This window comes from Dendrobates tinctorius, unplaced genomic scaffold (assembly GCF_039654945.1).
Source record: "Dendrobates tinctorius isolate UK_male_01 unplaced genomic scaffold, ASM3965494v1 ptg000075l, whole genome shotgun sequence".
In the NCBI taxonomy this organism is placed as follows: Eukaryota; Metazoa; Chordata; class Amphibia; order Anura; family Dendrobatidae; genus Dendrobates; species Dendrobates tinctorius.
This window is the reverse complement of record NW_027361743.1, coordinates 40,247,484-40,264,831: the sequence shown is the minus strand read 5'-3', so window position 1 is coordinate 40,264,831 and position 17,348 is coordinate 40,247,484. Positions and strand designations below refer to the sequence as shown.

At 47.0% G+C, this 17,348-nt stretch overlaps 1 protein-coding gene across 2 annotated transcripts in view; it reads right to left on the bottom strand.

Moving 5' to 3' along the window:
• PDS5B (PDS5 cohesin associated factor B) overlaps positions 1–17,348 on the bottom strand; it is a 238,732-nt gene that overhangs the window by 60,426 nt on the left and 160,958 nt on the right. For both annotated transcript variants that reach the window (XM_073583194.1, XM_073583193.1), the window contains exons 23-25: positions 16,573–16,709; positions 15,880–16,003; positions 13,987–14,191 (exon numbers count right to left, since the gene is read on the bottom strand). In XM_073583194.1, the coding sequence (XP_073439295.1) occupies positions 13,987–14,191; positions 15,880–16,003; positions 16,573–16,709 (466 nt within the window). The remainder of the gene's footprint in view (positions 1–13,986; positions 14,192–15,879; positions 16,004–16,572; positions 16,710–17,348) is intronic.

Below are 17,348 nucleotides of genomic sequence, written 5' to 3'. Positions count from 1 at the left end.
ATCACTGGTACATCGCTAAGTGTGACAGTACCTTAACACCAGGTTTGGCCGATATGAGATACGGTCACCACATTTCAGGGCTGATATTCAGTATTCTATAATGCTGTATATAAGTCCCCAACCTGTAAGAGAAGAAAAATAACTTATCATACTCAACAGTGGGGCGGTCCGGTCCGAGGGGTGTCGCTCTTTTGGTCCGACGCCGCCCATTATGGAATGCTGTATATCAAGGTGATTGTCGTATCTCATACCTACCAAACCTGCTGGCAGGTTTTTGCTACGTATTCTAAATGCAGCATAGTGTAGGGTCAGAGACCCTGATTCCAGAGATGTGTCAATTAGTGTGCTGTGTTTTCAATAAAACCAGTTTTATATCAGATTATCACCACAGGACCAGCTGCCTCATGCCTCCTAATCCAACCACACTCCCAGCACTGATTAGCAGCTGTCGCTATACAGTGTACACAGAAAGCTTCCAATCTGTTGTGTGGCCAGGGTTATACACAGCTCAGCATTCTGACCTCTACCAAAACAGGATTTTTGGGTTGCTTAAAATCTGTTTCTCGGAGCCTTCATTGGGGGACACAGAGACCATGGGTGTATGCTGCTGCCACTAGGAGGCTGACACTATGCACAAAAAAAGGTTAGCTCCTCCTCCGCAGTGTACACCCCACCGACCGGCAGGGAATTCCTCAGTTAGTGAGAAAGCAGTAGGAGAAGTAACAGAATAGATTGAAAACAGAACAAACAACTCAACTGTAACCAAATCAACCAAAGTAAGAACTGGAGTTGTAGAAAATGGGAGGGTGCTGTGTCCCCCAATGAAGGCTCCGAGAAACAGATTTTACGGTAAGCAACCCAAAAATCCTGTTTTCTCGTTCGCCTTATTGGGGGACACAGAGACCATGGGACGTCCCAAAGCAGTCCCTGGGGTGGGAAACAAACTTCCATCAGGCCAGTGGACTCACCACTGCTGCCTGCAGAATCCTTCTACCTAGGCTGGCGTCCGCCCTGTAGAATTTCACAAACGTGTGAACCGAAGACCAGGTTGCAGCTTTGCAAAGCTGCAGCACGGAGGCTCTGTGGCGTACCGCCCAGGAAGCACCCACTGCCCGGGTAGAGAGCGCTCTGATCCCCGGAGGGGCCACTCGATGCTTAACCCGATAGGCCTCCAAAATTGCCGATCTGATCCAGCGAGCAATAGTAGCTTTGGAAGCCGGGTGGCCTTTCCGCGCCCCATCTGGAATGACGAAAAGAGTCTGTCTTTCACAAGGAAGACGTCCTAGACAGACAGACTCATCGCCCTGACCAGATCCAGCTTGTTCAGGGACCGCTCCCGAGGGTGAGTTGGACTCGGACAGAAGGACGGCAGAACAATATCCTCATTGAGGTGAAAGGAGGACACCACCTTCGGAAGAAAAGAGGGCGGAGGCCGCAGAACTACCTTGTCCTGGTGAAGTACCAGGAAAGGAGAGCGGCAAGAAAGAGCCGCCAATTCCGACACGCGCCGGATGGAGGTGATGGCCACCAGAAAGGCTACCTTCCAGGAGAGAAGGGAAAAGGAGACTTCTCTGAGAGGTTCAAAGGGAGAACCTTGCAGAACGTCAAGAACCAGATTAAGATCCCATGGATCCACGGGCGCTCGATACGGAGGAGCCGTGTGAGCCACGCCCTGAAGAAAGGTTTTGACCTGAGGGCAGGAGGCCAAAGTCTTCTGAAATAAAATGGACAGTGCCGAAACTTGACCCTTCAAGGAACTGAGAGCAAGCCCCGCATCCAGCCCTGCCTGAAGAAACGCCAGAACGGAAGGGAGCGAAAAGCACATAGGCGCGATGCTATTGGCCTCACACCAAGTGAAATAGGCCTTCCAAGTACGGTAGTTTTGGAAGATGATGGCTTCCTGGCTCGGATCATGGTATGAATTACTCGACCGGAGAATCCTGCTCGTTTCAAAACCTCGGTCTCAACAGCCACGCCGTTAAATTGAGCGGCCGAGAATTGGGGTGGCAAATCGGACCTTGAGACAGCAGATCTGCCCTGTCTGGAAGCTTCCAGTGGGCGTCCGCGAGAAGGTTGACAATGTCCGCGAACCAAGACCTTCTGGGCCAATTCGGGGCGATTAGAATGACTGGAATTCCTTCTGCTTTGATCTTCTTCAACAGCTTGGGAAGAAGAGGCAGGGGAGGAAACAGGTAGGGGAGCTCGAACTGTGACCAAGGAATGGCCAGAGCGTCGGCGCCCACTGCGAGAGGATCTCGAGCTCTGGATACAAACTGTGGGACCTTCCTGTTGAGGCGAGAAGCTAGCAGATCCACGTCCGGGGTTCCCCAACGACTGCAGAGCTGAAGAAAAACCTCCGGATGTAGGGACCACTCTCCTGCCGCGAGACCCTCGCGGCTGAGAAAGTCGGCAGCCTAGTTGTCTGAGCCGGGAATGTGTACCGCGGAGATTGTCGGTACCGAAATCTCTGCCCACTGAAGGATCTTGGACACTTCTGCCAGGGCTGAGACACTCCGTGTCCCTCCTTGGCGGTTGACATATGCCACCGCTGTGGCATTGTCTGTCTGAATCCGGACCGGCAGGCCCCTGAGGAGCCTTTCCCAGTGGACGAGAGCCAGATGGATCGCTCGTATCTCTAGGACGTTGATCGGCAGAGCTGATTCCTGAGTCGACCAACGACCCTGAACAGTGTGATGGCGGAACACTGCACCCCAGCCGAGGAGGCTGGCATCCGTTGTTACAATCTGCCAGTGAAAGGGAAGAAAAGACCGACCCAAGTGGATAAGAGGTGACATCAACCACCAGTTGAGTGACCGCTTGACCAGGCATGAAAGACGTACAGGGCGATCCAGGGACAGAGCCGACCTGTTCCACCTCGACAGAATGGCGTGCTGGAGAGGTCTGGCGTGAAATTGAGCAAAGGGAACTGCCTCTATCGCCGCCACCATCTTTCCCAGGACCCTCATAGCTGTTCAGAGGGACGGAAATGGTGTGGTCTGCAGCGATCGTACATCCTGCTGCAGGGAAAGAATCTTCTCTCGTGGCAGAAAGACCCTTGACCGACGCGTGTCGAACAGTAGGCCCAGAAACACAAGACGTTGAGAAGGAATCAGACAAGACTTTTTCCTGTTGACGATCAACCCGAAATTGGAAAGGGTGTCTAGGATGATCGTCAAACTTAGGCGAGCCTGTTGAAAAGAGGAAGCTTTGATCAGAATATCGCCGAAGTACGGAAAAAGAACGAGACCTCTGATCCTCAACAAGGCCATCAGCGCAGCCATGATCTGGGAGCGGTGGCGAGACCGAAGGGGAGCGCGACGAACTGGTAATGTTCCTGGCGTATCGCAAAACGCAGGAACTTCTGATGTCCGGAGAATATGGGCACGTGTAGATAGGCATCTTGGATGTCTATTGAACACATGAATTCCTGCTCCTCCATGGAAGCGATTACCGAACGAACCGACTCCATCCGGAAGTGGCGAAGGCGTACTCTCTTGTTGAGAAGCTTGAGATCCAAGATGGGTCGGACCGCCCCGCCTTTTTTTGGCACCACAAAAAGGTTCGAATAAAATCCTGTGAACCGCTCCGAGACGGGAACGGGCACAATCACCCCGGAACTGAGGAGAGAGATGATGGCCATAAAGAACCCCGGAATCAAGGCTGGATCCTTTGGAGGACGGGATTCGAAGAAATGATTCGGTGGAAGAGAAACGAACTCTATCTTGTATCATGACGATACAACCTCCCTGACCCAAGCGTCCTCTACTGAGGCCAGCCAAACGTCCCTGAAGAAGAGAAGTCGACCTCCCAATCGGAAGGGACCCTCGGGAGTCCGACGATAGTCATGCAGATGTAGACCGTCCAGACCTGGATCTGGATGGTCTGCCCTGGGAAGAGTGGGATCACCAGAAAGGAGTGGGTCTGAAGGAAACTTTCTATCTTGGCACGCCTGCGGTCTTTGTTGGTTGGATGGGTTCTCCGCCGTATTGAAACGGCGGAAAGCCCGAAAGGGTCGAAACTGACGCCTTAGTGGAGGTCTGCGAGGCTTAGACTGAGGGAGAAGGGAACTCGTGCCTCCGGTGGCGTCCTTAATAATCTGGTCCAATTGGGATCCAAAGAGGTGTACTCCCTGAAAAGGCAGATTAGTAAGAGACTTCTTAGAAGACAAGTCCGCCTGCCAGGCCTTGAGCCAAATTGTACGTCGGATTGCCACAACGTTGCTTGCCGCCTGAACCGCGCAGGATGCGGCATCCAAAGAAGCAGAAAGCAGATAATCCCCCGAATGGGAAATCTGATTGGCGAGATCGGCCAATCGCTCTGGTTGTGCTTTATCTAGGATGCCCTGACGAAGATCCTCTGCCCAAGTAGCTATGGCTTTTGCTGCCCAAGATGAAGCAAAGCTTGGACATAACGCCGCTGAAGCCGCTTCAAAGGCAGACTTAGCTAGGGATTCTATAATCCTATCATTAGAATCCTTTAGAGCCGCCACGCCTGAAAGCGGGAGAACCGTGTTATTAGAAAGTCTGGACACAGGCGGGTCCACCGAGGGAGAAGCAGCCCAGTTGTCCGTGAGCTCTTTTGCAAACGGGTACAGTACGCCGAGACACTTTCCTCTTTGAAAGCGTCTGGTCGGATCTTCTCTTTCCCTGGTAAAAATCTTTCCAAACTCGGAATGGAAAGGAAATACCCTGGAGGGTGTTTCCGCCCGTCTGAACGAAACCTCCTGATCTGAGGATTTCGCAGGGGGGTCAGCAATTTCGAAGGTCTGGTGAATCGCTGCAATGAGGTTCTGCACTGTAACCTTCATGTTCGCATCCTGGTCCGAATCCAGCTCTAAAATCCCCTCAGAAGACCTGTCTGAGAACGCTTCACCTGACACGGGAGAGGAGGCCCGGGAAGGAGGCTGCTGAGACGGACTATGCGGTGAGATGGGACGAGGAGAGGATTCCGGCTGGAGATCCTGCCTGGGTCTTTTGCGCCTAACGCTGGCTGACTCAGACGGAATCTCTTGAGACCTGCTGGACCCTGCAGAAGTGTCCAGGGGCAACTTATCCAGGGCGGCTACCAGGGACTGAGACACCCTGGTGAGGTCTGCCACTGATTGAGAAAGAGATGAAGCCCAGCCAGGCATGGGGGGTTCATTCTCACATGGGGCCATATATGGTTCATGGGCGGCGTCAGGCTGAATTGGATTGCTACAGTCCAGGCAGAGGGGAGTGGACTGACCTGAGGGAAGTTTGCGATTGCAAGAAGAGCACGCAAAGTACTTGACTAGAGTGCAGGGGGGGACCGTAGAGCGGGCACAATCAGATTTAGAGTTAGACATTGTGATAACTGAGGTAGTGCCGGAAGGTTGGGGGACAGAAGGCAGAGGAGGGTGTCAGTCTGCAGATGCAGTGCTACTCACAGTCCGGTGTCCCCAGAGACAATGCTATCCGGCTTGTCTGCAGCTGCAGGTCAGAGCGAAATCCGGCTGACAGGCCTAGAGAGAGATATCCGGCTGACAGAACGGCATCCGGCTGACAGGCTGGGAAGATGGTGACCGCCTGAGAGAAATGGGAAAACGCGCGCTTCCAGGGGAAGAAGAAGGGCGGCGCTAACTGCCAGGCTGAAGGAGGCACCGCCCGCTGGCCAAGAATAGGCTGGGGTGCAAGAAGGAGGCGGTGGGAGGGCCTGGAACGGGCGGGAGAGAAGCCCGCTTAGAAGAAAGGGGCGGGGGGCGTGGCCGCGACGCAGAGGAAGGCCCGAAATGAAGCCGGGGCCTAAATTAATAGCGGTGGCCGCCTGTCAGCGCGGAGGTCCCGCAGCGCTGCCGCGGCAACCGCTCTGCAGAGCGCCGCTGCTATCTGCTGGGCCCAGGACTGAAGGCGGGGGGGAAAACGGCGGGCAAGGCCCCTTCTGACGCAAGGGCCAGGAATAATTGCGGCGGCCGCAGTGGCCACTTTGAATAAGATTGGAGCCACCGAGATGCCCATCTAGGGATGAGGAGGACGCGACTCGGCCCCCATACTTACCTCCGTCTGGCATTCAATAAAGGTACCTCAATATCCCACGCTGTCTGTCTTCTGTAGTGTCCGTGTCTCATCCAGACCGACAGGCTCTGGTGGGCGAGTGGGTGGGAGACGGGGAGCGAGGACCATCTGGATCGCTGGCACGCATCCGTGCTGAGCTCTTGGTCCTGCTGTAGAGACCTATGAGGATACGGGGTGGCAGTACACGCCGTACTCAGTCTCTTTGTGGGAGTACAGCTGTGACTCTTCACACTGTATCCCTCCGGAACCTGAAAAGGAACGACGCACCTTGAGGTAGATAAGGGTCTAATGAAAGACCCGTGTTCACCTCCTACTGACACTAAGCTAAACTGAGGAATTCCCTGCCGGTCGGTGGGGTGTACACTGCGGAGGAGGAGCTAACTTTTTTTTGTGCATAGTGTCAGCCTCCTAGTGGCAGCAGCATACACCCATGGTCTCTGTGTCCCCCAATAAGGCGAACGAGAAATCTGCAACCGATTCTATCACAACTGCTACTCACTGGATTCAGGGTTTGTCCCTGCATCAAACTGCTATCAAATGTACTTAGAAAAACCTGCTGACATTTCTTTTAAATTTTGCATCTTAACCATGAGGATTAAAAAAAAATATTTTTTTTTCTAAGTTTAGGTTACTTGGGAAATTAGCAATAAAAATTTTTTTTTGTTTTATGTGGCCAATTGAACTGAACACTGCTACAGTAAAACATTACAGAGCATCTCAAGCTCATACATTGTATAGGCAAATAAGAGATTTGTGAGGGCAGAGTACTGGGATACTACCATTGCTGGGATCATGGCATGAGCAGTCAATATTTTTTTTAAATCAGGCTAAAAATATATATAATCATGGTACCCAGCCATAAATCTTTATCACATATCTGCAGGGTACTAGATCTGTGGCGGTCCTAGGACCCCTACTCTTCTCCTTCTACACCTTCGGCCTGGGACAGCTCATAGAATCCCACGGTTTGCAGTATCCCCTCTACGCCGATGACACGCAGATCTACCTATCTGGACCTGATCTCACCTCCCTACTGACCAAAATCCCACAATGTCTGTCTGCTATCTCAGCCTTCTTTTCTGCTTGCTTTCTCAAACTGAACTGGACAAAATAAAATTCATCATCTTTCCCCCATCTCACTCTACCCCTCCACCAGACCTATCCATCAATGGCTGCTCTCTTTCCCCAGTCCCGCACGCTCAGTGCCTTGGGGTGATCCTCGACTCTGCGCTCTCTTTCAAACCACATATCCAAGCCCTCGCCTCTTCCTGCCGTCTCAAACTCAAAAATATTTCCCGGATTCACGCATTCCTCGGCCATGAAACCACAAACACACCCGTGCACGCCCTTATCTCCCGCCTTGACTACTGCAACCTCCTACTCTCTGGCCTCCCGTCTAGCACTCTGGCACCACCCCAGTCCATCCTACACTCTGCTGCCCGACTAATCCACCTGTCTCCCCGCTATTCCACAGCCTCCCCCCATGCCAGGCCCTTCACTGGCTTCCTATTGCCCGGAGGCTCCAGTTCAAAACCCTAACCATGACATACAAAGCCATCCACAACCTGTCTCCTCCATACATCTGTGACATGGTCTCTCGGTACCTACCTGCACGCAACCTTAGATCATCTCAAGATCTCCTTCTCTACTCCCCCCTTAATCTCTTCTTCCCACAACCGCATACAAGACTTCTCCCTCTGCTTCCCCCATACTCTGGAACTCTCTACCCCAACACATCAGACTCTCACCAACAACGGAAACCTTCAAGAAGAACTTGAAGACCCACCTGCTCCGACAAGCCTACAGCCTGCAATGATCCTCAGTCTACTGAACCACCACACAACCAGCTCTACCATCTCCTAGTATATCCTCACCCATCACTGTAGACTGTGAGGCCTTACGGGCAGGATCCGCTCTCCTCCTGTACTTGTGTGTCCCTTGTCTTACACATGTTTATTGTACTTATCTATATTTCCCCTTTTCACATGTAAAGCGCCATGGACTAAAGGGCGCTGTATAAATGAATAATAATAATAATAACTAGCTCTGTGGCGGTCCCCTGCTAGATCTAGCCTGCATTTATATCAGACATTTGCAGCAATGTCTTTTTGTTAGCCAAGTTAACATAGTAACATAGTAACATAGTTATTAAGGTTGAAGGGAGACTTTAAGTCCATCTAGTTCAACCCATATCCTATCCTAACTTGCCCTAACATGTTGATCCAGAGGAAGGCAAAAAAACCCCATGTGGCAACAGTAAGCTTCACATTGGGGAAAAAAATTCCTTCCCGACTCCACATACGGCAATCAGACTAGCTCCCTGGATCAACGCAATATTAAGGAGACTAGTGTATATACCCTGTAATATTATACTTTTCAAGAAAGGCATCCAGTCCCTTCTTAAATTTTAGTAGTGAATCACTCGTTACAACATCATATGGCAGAGAGTTCCATAGTCTCACTGCTCTTACAGTAAAGAATCCGCGTCTGTGAGTATGCTTAAACCTTCTTTCCTCCAGACGTAGAGGATGCCCCCTTGTCCCCGTCACAGGTCTAAGAGTAAAAAGATCATTAGAAAGGTCTTTGTATTGTCCCCGCATATATTTATACATTGTAATAAGATCACCCCTAAGCCTTCGATTCTCCAAACTAAATAACCCCAAGTGTAATAACCTGTCTTGGTATTGCAGACCCCCTAGTTCCCTAATAACCTTGGTCGCTCTTCTCTGCACCCGCTCCAGTTCAGCTATGTCTTTCTTATACACCGGAGACCAGAACTGTACACAGTATTCTAAGTGTGGTCGCACTAGTGACTTATATAGAGGTAAAATTATGTTCTCCTCATGAGCATCTATGCCTCTTTTAATGCATCCCATTATTTTATTTGCCTTTGCAGCAGCTGCTTGACTCTGGCCACTAAATGTGAGTTTGTCGTCCACCCATACACCCAGGTCTTTTTCAGTGACTGTTTTGCCCAGTGTTTTACAATTAAGCACATAATTATACAACTTGTTCGTTCTACCCAAGTGCATGACCTTACATTTTTCCCAATTAAAGCTCATTTGCCATTTATCAGCCCAAGCTTCTAGTTTACATAAATCCTCCTGTAATATAAAATTGTCCTCCTCTGTATTGATTACCCTGCAGAGTTTAGTGTCATCTGCAAATATTGAAATTCTACTCTCTATGCCCCCTACAAGGTCATTAATAAATATGTTAAAAAGAAGCGGGCCCAAAACTGACCCTTGTGGTACCCCACTGCTAACCGTGACCCAGTCCGAGTGTGCTCCATTAATAACCACCCTTTGTTTCCGATCCCTGAGCCAGCTCTTAACCCACCTACACATATTTTCCCCTATCCCCATTGTTCTCATTTTATGTATCAACCTTTTGTGTGGCACCGTATCAAAAGCTTTTGAAAAGTCCATGTACACCACGTCCACTGCATTCCCTTGGTCCAGTCCGGAACTTACCTCTTCATAAAAGCTTTTCAGATTAGTCTGACAGGAACGGTCTCTTGTAAACCCATGTTGATATTGGGTCATAAGGTTATTCTTCTCCAGATACTCCAGTATAGTATCTCTTAGAAAACCCTCCAGGATTTTACCCACAGTTGAGGTTAAACTTACTGGCCTATAATTTCCAAGTTCAGTTTTTGTCCCCTTTTTGAATATTGGCACCACATTTGCTATACGCCAGTCCTGTGGTACAGACCCTGTTATTATGGAATCTTTAAAGATTAAAAATAGTGGTCTATCTGTGACTGTGCTTAATTCCTGCAGTACTCGGGGGTGTATCCCATCCGGGCCCGGGGATTTGCCAATTTTAGTGATTTGTAGACGCCGCCGTACTTCCTGCTGGGTTAAGCAGGTGACATTTAATGGAGAATTTTTAACCCTGATCATGTTATCCGTCATGGGATTTTCTTGTGTAAATACTGTTGAAAAAAAGTCATTTAGCATATTGGCTTTTTCCTCATCCTCATCCACCATTTCATCCAGGCTATTTTTAAGGGGGCCAACACTATCATTTTTTAGCTTCTTACTATTTATGTAGTTAAAGAATATTTTGGGATTATTTTTACTTTCTCTGGCAATGAGTCTCTCTGTCTCAATCTTTGCTGTCTTGATTTGCTTTTTACAGAATCTATTTAATCTTCTGTATTTATTTAATGCCTCATCACTACCTACTTGCTTTAATTCTCTAAATGCTTTATTTTTATCTCTTATTGCACCCCTTACAGCTCTATTTAGCCATAGTGGTTTCCTCCTATTTCTCGCATGTTTATTCCCATACGGTATATATTGTGCACAGGTCCTATTCAGGATGCTAATAAACGTCTCCCATTTTCTTTGTGTATTTTTATGTCTCAGGATATCGTCCCAGTTAATTGCACCAAGATCATCTCTCATCCGTTGGAAATTTGCCTTCCTGAAGTTTAGTGTCCTTGTAACCCCTCTACTACACATCTTATTAAAGGATACATAAAAACTTATTAATTTGTGATCACTATTACCCAAGTGACCCTCAACCCTTACATTTGATATGCGGTCTGGCCTGTTGGTTAATATTAGGTCTAGCAGTGCCCCCCCTCTTGTTGGGTCCTGAACCAGTTGTGAAAGGTAATTGTCTCTCATCGTTGTCAGAAACCTATTACCTTTGCTGGAACTGCAGGTTTCGGTTCCCCAATGTATTTCAGGGTAGTTGAAGTCCCCCATAATAATGACTTCTCCTTGAGTCGCTGCTTCATCTATTTGCTTTATGAGGATATTCTCTGTAGCTTCCATTATTTTTGGAGATTTATAACAAACCCCTATCAGTAATTTATTATTTTTCCCCCCTCCCCTTATCTCTACCCACAGGGACTCTACATTTTCATTAGATTCATATATATTATCACGAAGGATGGGTTTTAAGGATGATTTTACATATAAACACACGCCTCCCCCTCGCTTATTTGTACGGTCATTTCTGAACAGACTATAGCCCTGTAAATTAACAGCCCAGTCATGGCTCTCATCCAGCCATGTCTCAGATATCCCCACCATGTCATAATTATGTTCCAACAACATTAACTCCAATTCCTCCATTTTGTTGGCGAGACTTCTGGCATTAGTATACATGCACTTTATGTATCTCTCTGTACCTCTATTCTTTCTTAAATTATTAACTGTTCTAACCCCACCCCCCATGCCACCTCCACCCCCAATGTCATTATTTGTGCCCAGGTCTCTATCTGCACTGTCTTCCCCTCCTATAAAAGGAATACCCTCCCCCCCATCCCTAGTTTAAACACTCCTCCAACCTTCTAGCCATTTTCTCCCCCAGCACAGCTGCACCCTCCCCATTGAGGTGCAGCCCGTCCCTAGCGTAGAACCTGTAGCCAACTGAGAAGTCGGCCCAGTTCTGCAGGAACCCAAATCCCTCCTTCCTACACCAATTCCTGAGCCACTTATTAACCTCCCTAATCTCCCGTTGCCTCTCTGGCGTGGCACGTGGTACAGGAAGTATTTCCGAAAATACCACCTTGGAGGTCCTTGCTTTAAGCTTACAGCCTAATTCCCTGAAATCATCTTTAAGGACCTTCCACCTACCTCTAACTTTGTCATTTGTGCCAATGTGCACCATGACCGCTGGATCCTCTCCAGCCCCTCCCAGTAATCTGTCAACCCGATCAGCGATGTGTCGGACTCGAGCGCCAGGTAGGCAGCACACCGTTCGACGATCCCTGTCTTTGTGACAGATTGCCCTATCTGTTCCCCTAATAACTGAGTCTCCCACTACCAGAACCTGTCTGGCCTGCCCTGCTCTCCTATTTCCCCCTTACTGGAGCAGACACTCCTCCGGCTTTCAGAGGACATGCCTTGCTGCAGCAGTGCTACTCCTGCACTAACACTCCCCTCATCTGCCAACTTAGCAAACTTATTGGGGTGTGCCAGATCAGGACTAGCCTCCCTGGTGCTCTTCCCTCTACCCCGCCTTCTAACTGTCACCCAGCTAGCTGCTTCATTGTCCTGCAGCTCCAACCTAGCATCCCCCCCTCATCTATCCCATTGAGCGTCTGCTCAGTGAGCAGAAGACTCCTTTCCATATTGTCTATGGATCTCAGTGTTGCCAGCTGCACATTTAGATCCAGTATCTGGGCTTCCAAATGCACAACGTGCTCACATCTTGCACAGCAGTATGCACACTCGACCGGCTGTTCAAGGATTTCATACATGCGGCAAGACGTGCACTGGATGGCATTGGCAATAGTGGAGCACATCCTAATGGGGTTTGCACCAGACAATAAGATAAGCAAAAATAAATTAATTAAAAAAAAAAAAAAAAAAGTATTAATATAACAGCAATTCAGTAAGACCTCCCTTGGAAACTCCCTGAATCTAAAGTCACTGAATTTCAAGTCACACACTTACCACAGTTCGCACTTACACTCAGGTCACACTCAGCTCGTTCACACTCGCTCAGGAAGAAGATTTAAAAGAGTTTTTTTTTTTTTTTCCCCTTTTACCAGCACACCACCTTGCTGCTCAATGCACTTCCAAAAAAAAAACAAACATAAATAAATTAAAAAAAAAAAACAACTTTTCATAACGGTATGAGAAGACAACCAGTGTCTGCCTCCTACTGACACTAAGCTTAACTGCATTAGCTTTGTGCCAGTCGGTGGGTGTACCCTTGCTGAGGAGGACCTAACTTTTTTGCCTAGTGGCAGCAGCATACATCCATGGTCTCTGGTGTCCTCACAATGAAGCGATAGAAAAAAAAAAAAAAAAAAAAAAAAAAAAAAGTAATCCCTACACAATGCTATATAAAACATAGATACCATATACAGTGCCTTGCGAAAGTATTTGGCCCCCTGGAACTTTTCAAGCTTTTGTTTTGGAAACCATTTTGTATCCAAATCCGGCTTTAAACTTCTCCACAACAGAATCACGGACCTGCCTGTTGTGTTCCTTGGTCTTCATGATGCTCTCTGTGCTTCAAACAAAACCCTGAGACTGTCACAGAGCAGGTGCATTTATACGGAGACTTGATTACACACAGGTGGATATTTATCATCATTAGTCATTTAGGACAACATTGGATCATTCAGAGATCCACAATGAACTTCTGGAGTGAGTTTGCTGCACTGAAAGTAAAGGGGACGAATAATATTGCACGCCCCACTTTTCAGTTTTTGTATTTCCACAAAAATGTAAAATAACCAATAAATTTGGTTTAACTTAACAATTGTGTTCCACTTGTTGCTGATTCTTCACCAAAAATTTACATTTGGTATCTTTATGTTTGAAGCATATGTGGGAAAAGGTTGAAAAGTTCCAGGGGGCCGAATACTTTCGCAAGGCACTGTAATTAAATTTAAGAATTATTAAACAAATAAAAATCATCTAAAATTAATGTTTCAGCTAGGCATTTAAAAAAACAAAGACTATCTATGTATACAGGTGTATATATATGTTTTTAAAACAGCTATAAAAGAACCATGCGAGACCTTGCAAAAAGCTACAGGGAAGTGATTGGGGCAGTCTGCCTTTGCAAATAGGTGTTCTCTCACTGCTGATGAACACATGAAGTTAATATACGAGATTATAATATATAGGCCGTCCGCCTGCAAAACTCTGGGATGTGAGATGTGTGTGACATTTCAACTCTGTAAAGCTCAGCTCATGGACTACAGTGGAGTTGGTACTATAGAAACATGAGTGGACCATTGCTTCTTATCCGATGCAACCTCATTAGCATCCAGGACACCAAGTTCAATGAATTATGAGAAATTTATTATGAGCCAGAAAAATATCTGCAGTCCCTTTCTTGATGCTTTTCACAATAAGTGAGCACTATGGAATATTCAGTAGGAGCACAGTGAACAGAAATGAGACTGATGCGGATAAGATAAGAGACCCGGCTCACAGATGAGGGATATGTAAGGATGGCATGTGACATTACTTACCGCTGACGGCAGCATGCTGCTTCAGATACTCCCTCCGTACGTTAATATTCTTCACCAGGCATTGCCTGGCATGTGCCCTTCTCTCTTTCACAGGATCTTTTGCACAAAGGGCACAAATTGCCATATATTCAAGTGGAAGCCTCAGTCTAGATAAACCTTTATGTAGCTTTTGTGCAAACAGCTGTCTGACTTGGTAACACTCATCCTAAGAACCAGGAGAAAACAATCATAAAGAGAGCCCATAGAGAACCTTATACTAGTAAAGCTGCCTTACACATTAGGAGTCAGACAGAAGCGGAATGCAATCTAATGTGTGGGTCTCAAACTGCAGATGTGGAAGAAGAGGGAGAGGAGCAAGAATGTCGAGTTTCAACAGCCTGATCGTTTGTTTGCAGCAGTGCTAAGTTTGTACGCTGGGATTCTGGTTTTTGCTCATCTGCGTAACCGCCACTGAAAACATAACTAAACCACAATGCAGGTCTTTGTGGGAGTTTTATCAATAGAGTAAGCCATCTATAGAGTGTAGTAGTTGATCGGCATATTTTAGAAACCTTGCAGCTCCCACGTACACACACATATACATCATATATGTGAGTAGCAATCACACAGAAGGGAGTGTGAAGAGCGCACCTCCTCACAGAGACACCACAGGCACAGGTACTGTACTCCGAATATCACTTTTAGGCTATGTGCCCACGTAGCGTTTTAAAACGCTCAATAAAAACCGGACTCCTTCCCAGAAATCGCGCGTTTTTTTCGCGATTATGATCGCGATTTTGCCGCGATTTTCACGTGCGATATTCAAGCACTTTCCAAGCGATTTGAAGCATCGCTTGGAAAGTGATTGACAGCTTGGTCACACTCGTCAGTGTGCCCAGGTTTTTACTATTGAGGCCGCCAATGCGGCATCAATAGTAAAAGATAGGATGTTAAAATGCTTAAAAAAATTAAAAAAATCGGTGTATACTTACCTTCCGGCGTCCCGCGCTGCCATCCCGGGCCACAGCGTTCCCAGTAATGCCTTGCGAGACCTGTGATGACGTAGTCTCGCGTTGCTATAGCGATCTCGCGAGACCGCTAGAGTCACGCGAGACTACGTCATTACAGGGCCTTGCCGCAAGGCATTACTGGGAACGCTTAGGCCGGGAATGCAGCGCGGGACACCGGAAGGTAAATATACCCCGATTTTTTATTTTTTATTCTTTTTTTTACAGGGGTATGGTACCCAGGGCCTGGAGGACAGTCTCCTCTCCTCCACACCGTGGGTACCAACCGCACATGAGACGCTTAACTTCCCGCATGGTGGGCATAGCCACATGCGGGAAGTAAGCGATTCTCATGCATTCCTATGGGTGCGGAATCGCGGCAATTGTTTGCGATTCCGCACAAAAGAATGAGCATGCTGCGATTTTTTCCGCGATGCGATTCCGCTGCGGGAAAAAAGCGCAGCATTAGCACAGCATGTGCGGAATGCCATAGGAATGCATGGGGGGCGTTCTGTACACGATTTTTAAACGTTTTCGCACAGAAAACGCTTAAAAATCGCTACGTGGGCACACAGCCTTACTCTATGTATTACTGAGATGAATAGAATACTGATTGGCCCAGGGCTTCACTATAGATTCACTGACAGAAAAGAAGCTTCATTTATACTGCCACTCTTGCCTTCAAAAATGTCAGAAGTAATGGAGAAAACTGAACAACCCAATAATAAACCATTCAAGGTGGTTCCATAGTAATGGTGGTGGTCGTGGCTTGGTAATAAGGGGAAGCTATGACGCCAAAATGAACCGTCTCTTTTATAAGAAGCAACGCCATAGTTTTTCTAAGACCATCAAATAAATAGTTTAATAAGAATAGCGTTCAAAAAAAAAAAAAAAAAAAAATCCTTACATTGACCACGAGGGCGCACAGCTGATACTGCTCCAGAGTGATGATTTCATGGTAACATGGCTCCTGTGCTAGCTTCACAATCGCACAACCGGCTGCTAGTCGGAGCCGTGACATGTCCGGTTTACTGAATGGAATAAAATATTATTTTAACTATAGGTAATAAAGGAGATGTTTACTAAAAAAAACACACTTAAAAGGATTTTCAGCCCATCTGTCAGTGATAGGTTAAAATAAAAGTTGTTAATCACCCTCCCAGGGTTCAGAGCTGCCTCTCTGCCGCTGCTACAGTGTTTGCGGATAGGCTGTAGTGGCAACTTAACAATGACAGGGCATATTATAGCTGCAAGCAATCACTTGGCCTCTCTACAAAGGCAAAGCCAATAAACCTAATGACTGGCTGCAGCGTTGATGTGAACAGCCTGCTATCAAAAAAAAAAAATTGGAGTAGCAGCAGAGATAACATTCTGGACCCAAGGACTGCAAGAAGCATCTCCTCCTATTATTGCTACCTAGCACTGGCCGATATGGTTTTTCAGCCTATTCCTAGAAAACTAAATTGAATAATATTTTACTGTGAACGCATATCATATGTAATATCATGAGAAAAAAAAAAGTTGTAAAGCTGTACAACTACTTTGAATTTGCGACTTTTTACCGATTCTCCCAATAATGTACTAACTTGTGACCATTTACCTCAACTTTCCATGTTCGGTTAGATCTCCATCAGCATGTAAAATGGCTGTTAAAAGCCGCAATGTGGAGGTTCCAGATTTACTAAGGTTATTTTTCATTCCCAATAACCAGCGCACCATCATCTTAATTGCCTGAATCTAGATGAATGAAAAAGAAAAATGAAGATTTTGCTTATGGAATAAATACATATAGTATTACATATAGTGTTATTTTATAACTTATCAATTGGAAATGAGTTATGGGTGAAGGTATATATTTTACAAGAGGGCTGGTGTATTCTCTTATTTGGAGGTGAGTAGAGGTAATATTTTACTTGGGGGAAACTGTGAATGAGAAGGGGTTGTCCAAGTAGTAGGTAACCCCTTTAAGGCTGGTTTTACGTGTCTGTATGACAGTGTGCATCGACCAGTTTCCAGACGGGTCGTTGGTCTCTTGACTGCCTATGAATATGTCTGTTCGGGACAAGAGACTCACAACCAGTCCAGAAACCAAAAATGTAGATGTGTGAAGCCAGTTCAACTGTGCAGAAAATCTGCATAATGATTAGGCACAAAAAATAGACCATTTATAATCAAAAGTATTGGACAGACATCATAATTAAAAAAAAAAAAAAAAAAAGTTCAGGTTTGGTTACCAGAACAATACCCAGACCCCATTCACTTGAATGGAGGGCCCAATCATCCAGTGTGTGCCACACGGTCACGTGCATGATGCGCCAATTATGACACTTTACCCGAATCTTCCCACTTGCCCTCTGGTGGTGCAAGTGGGAAGTC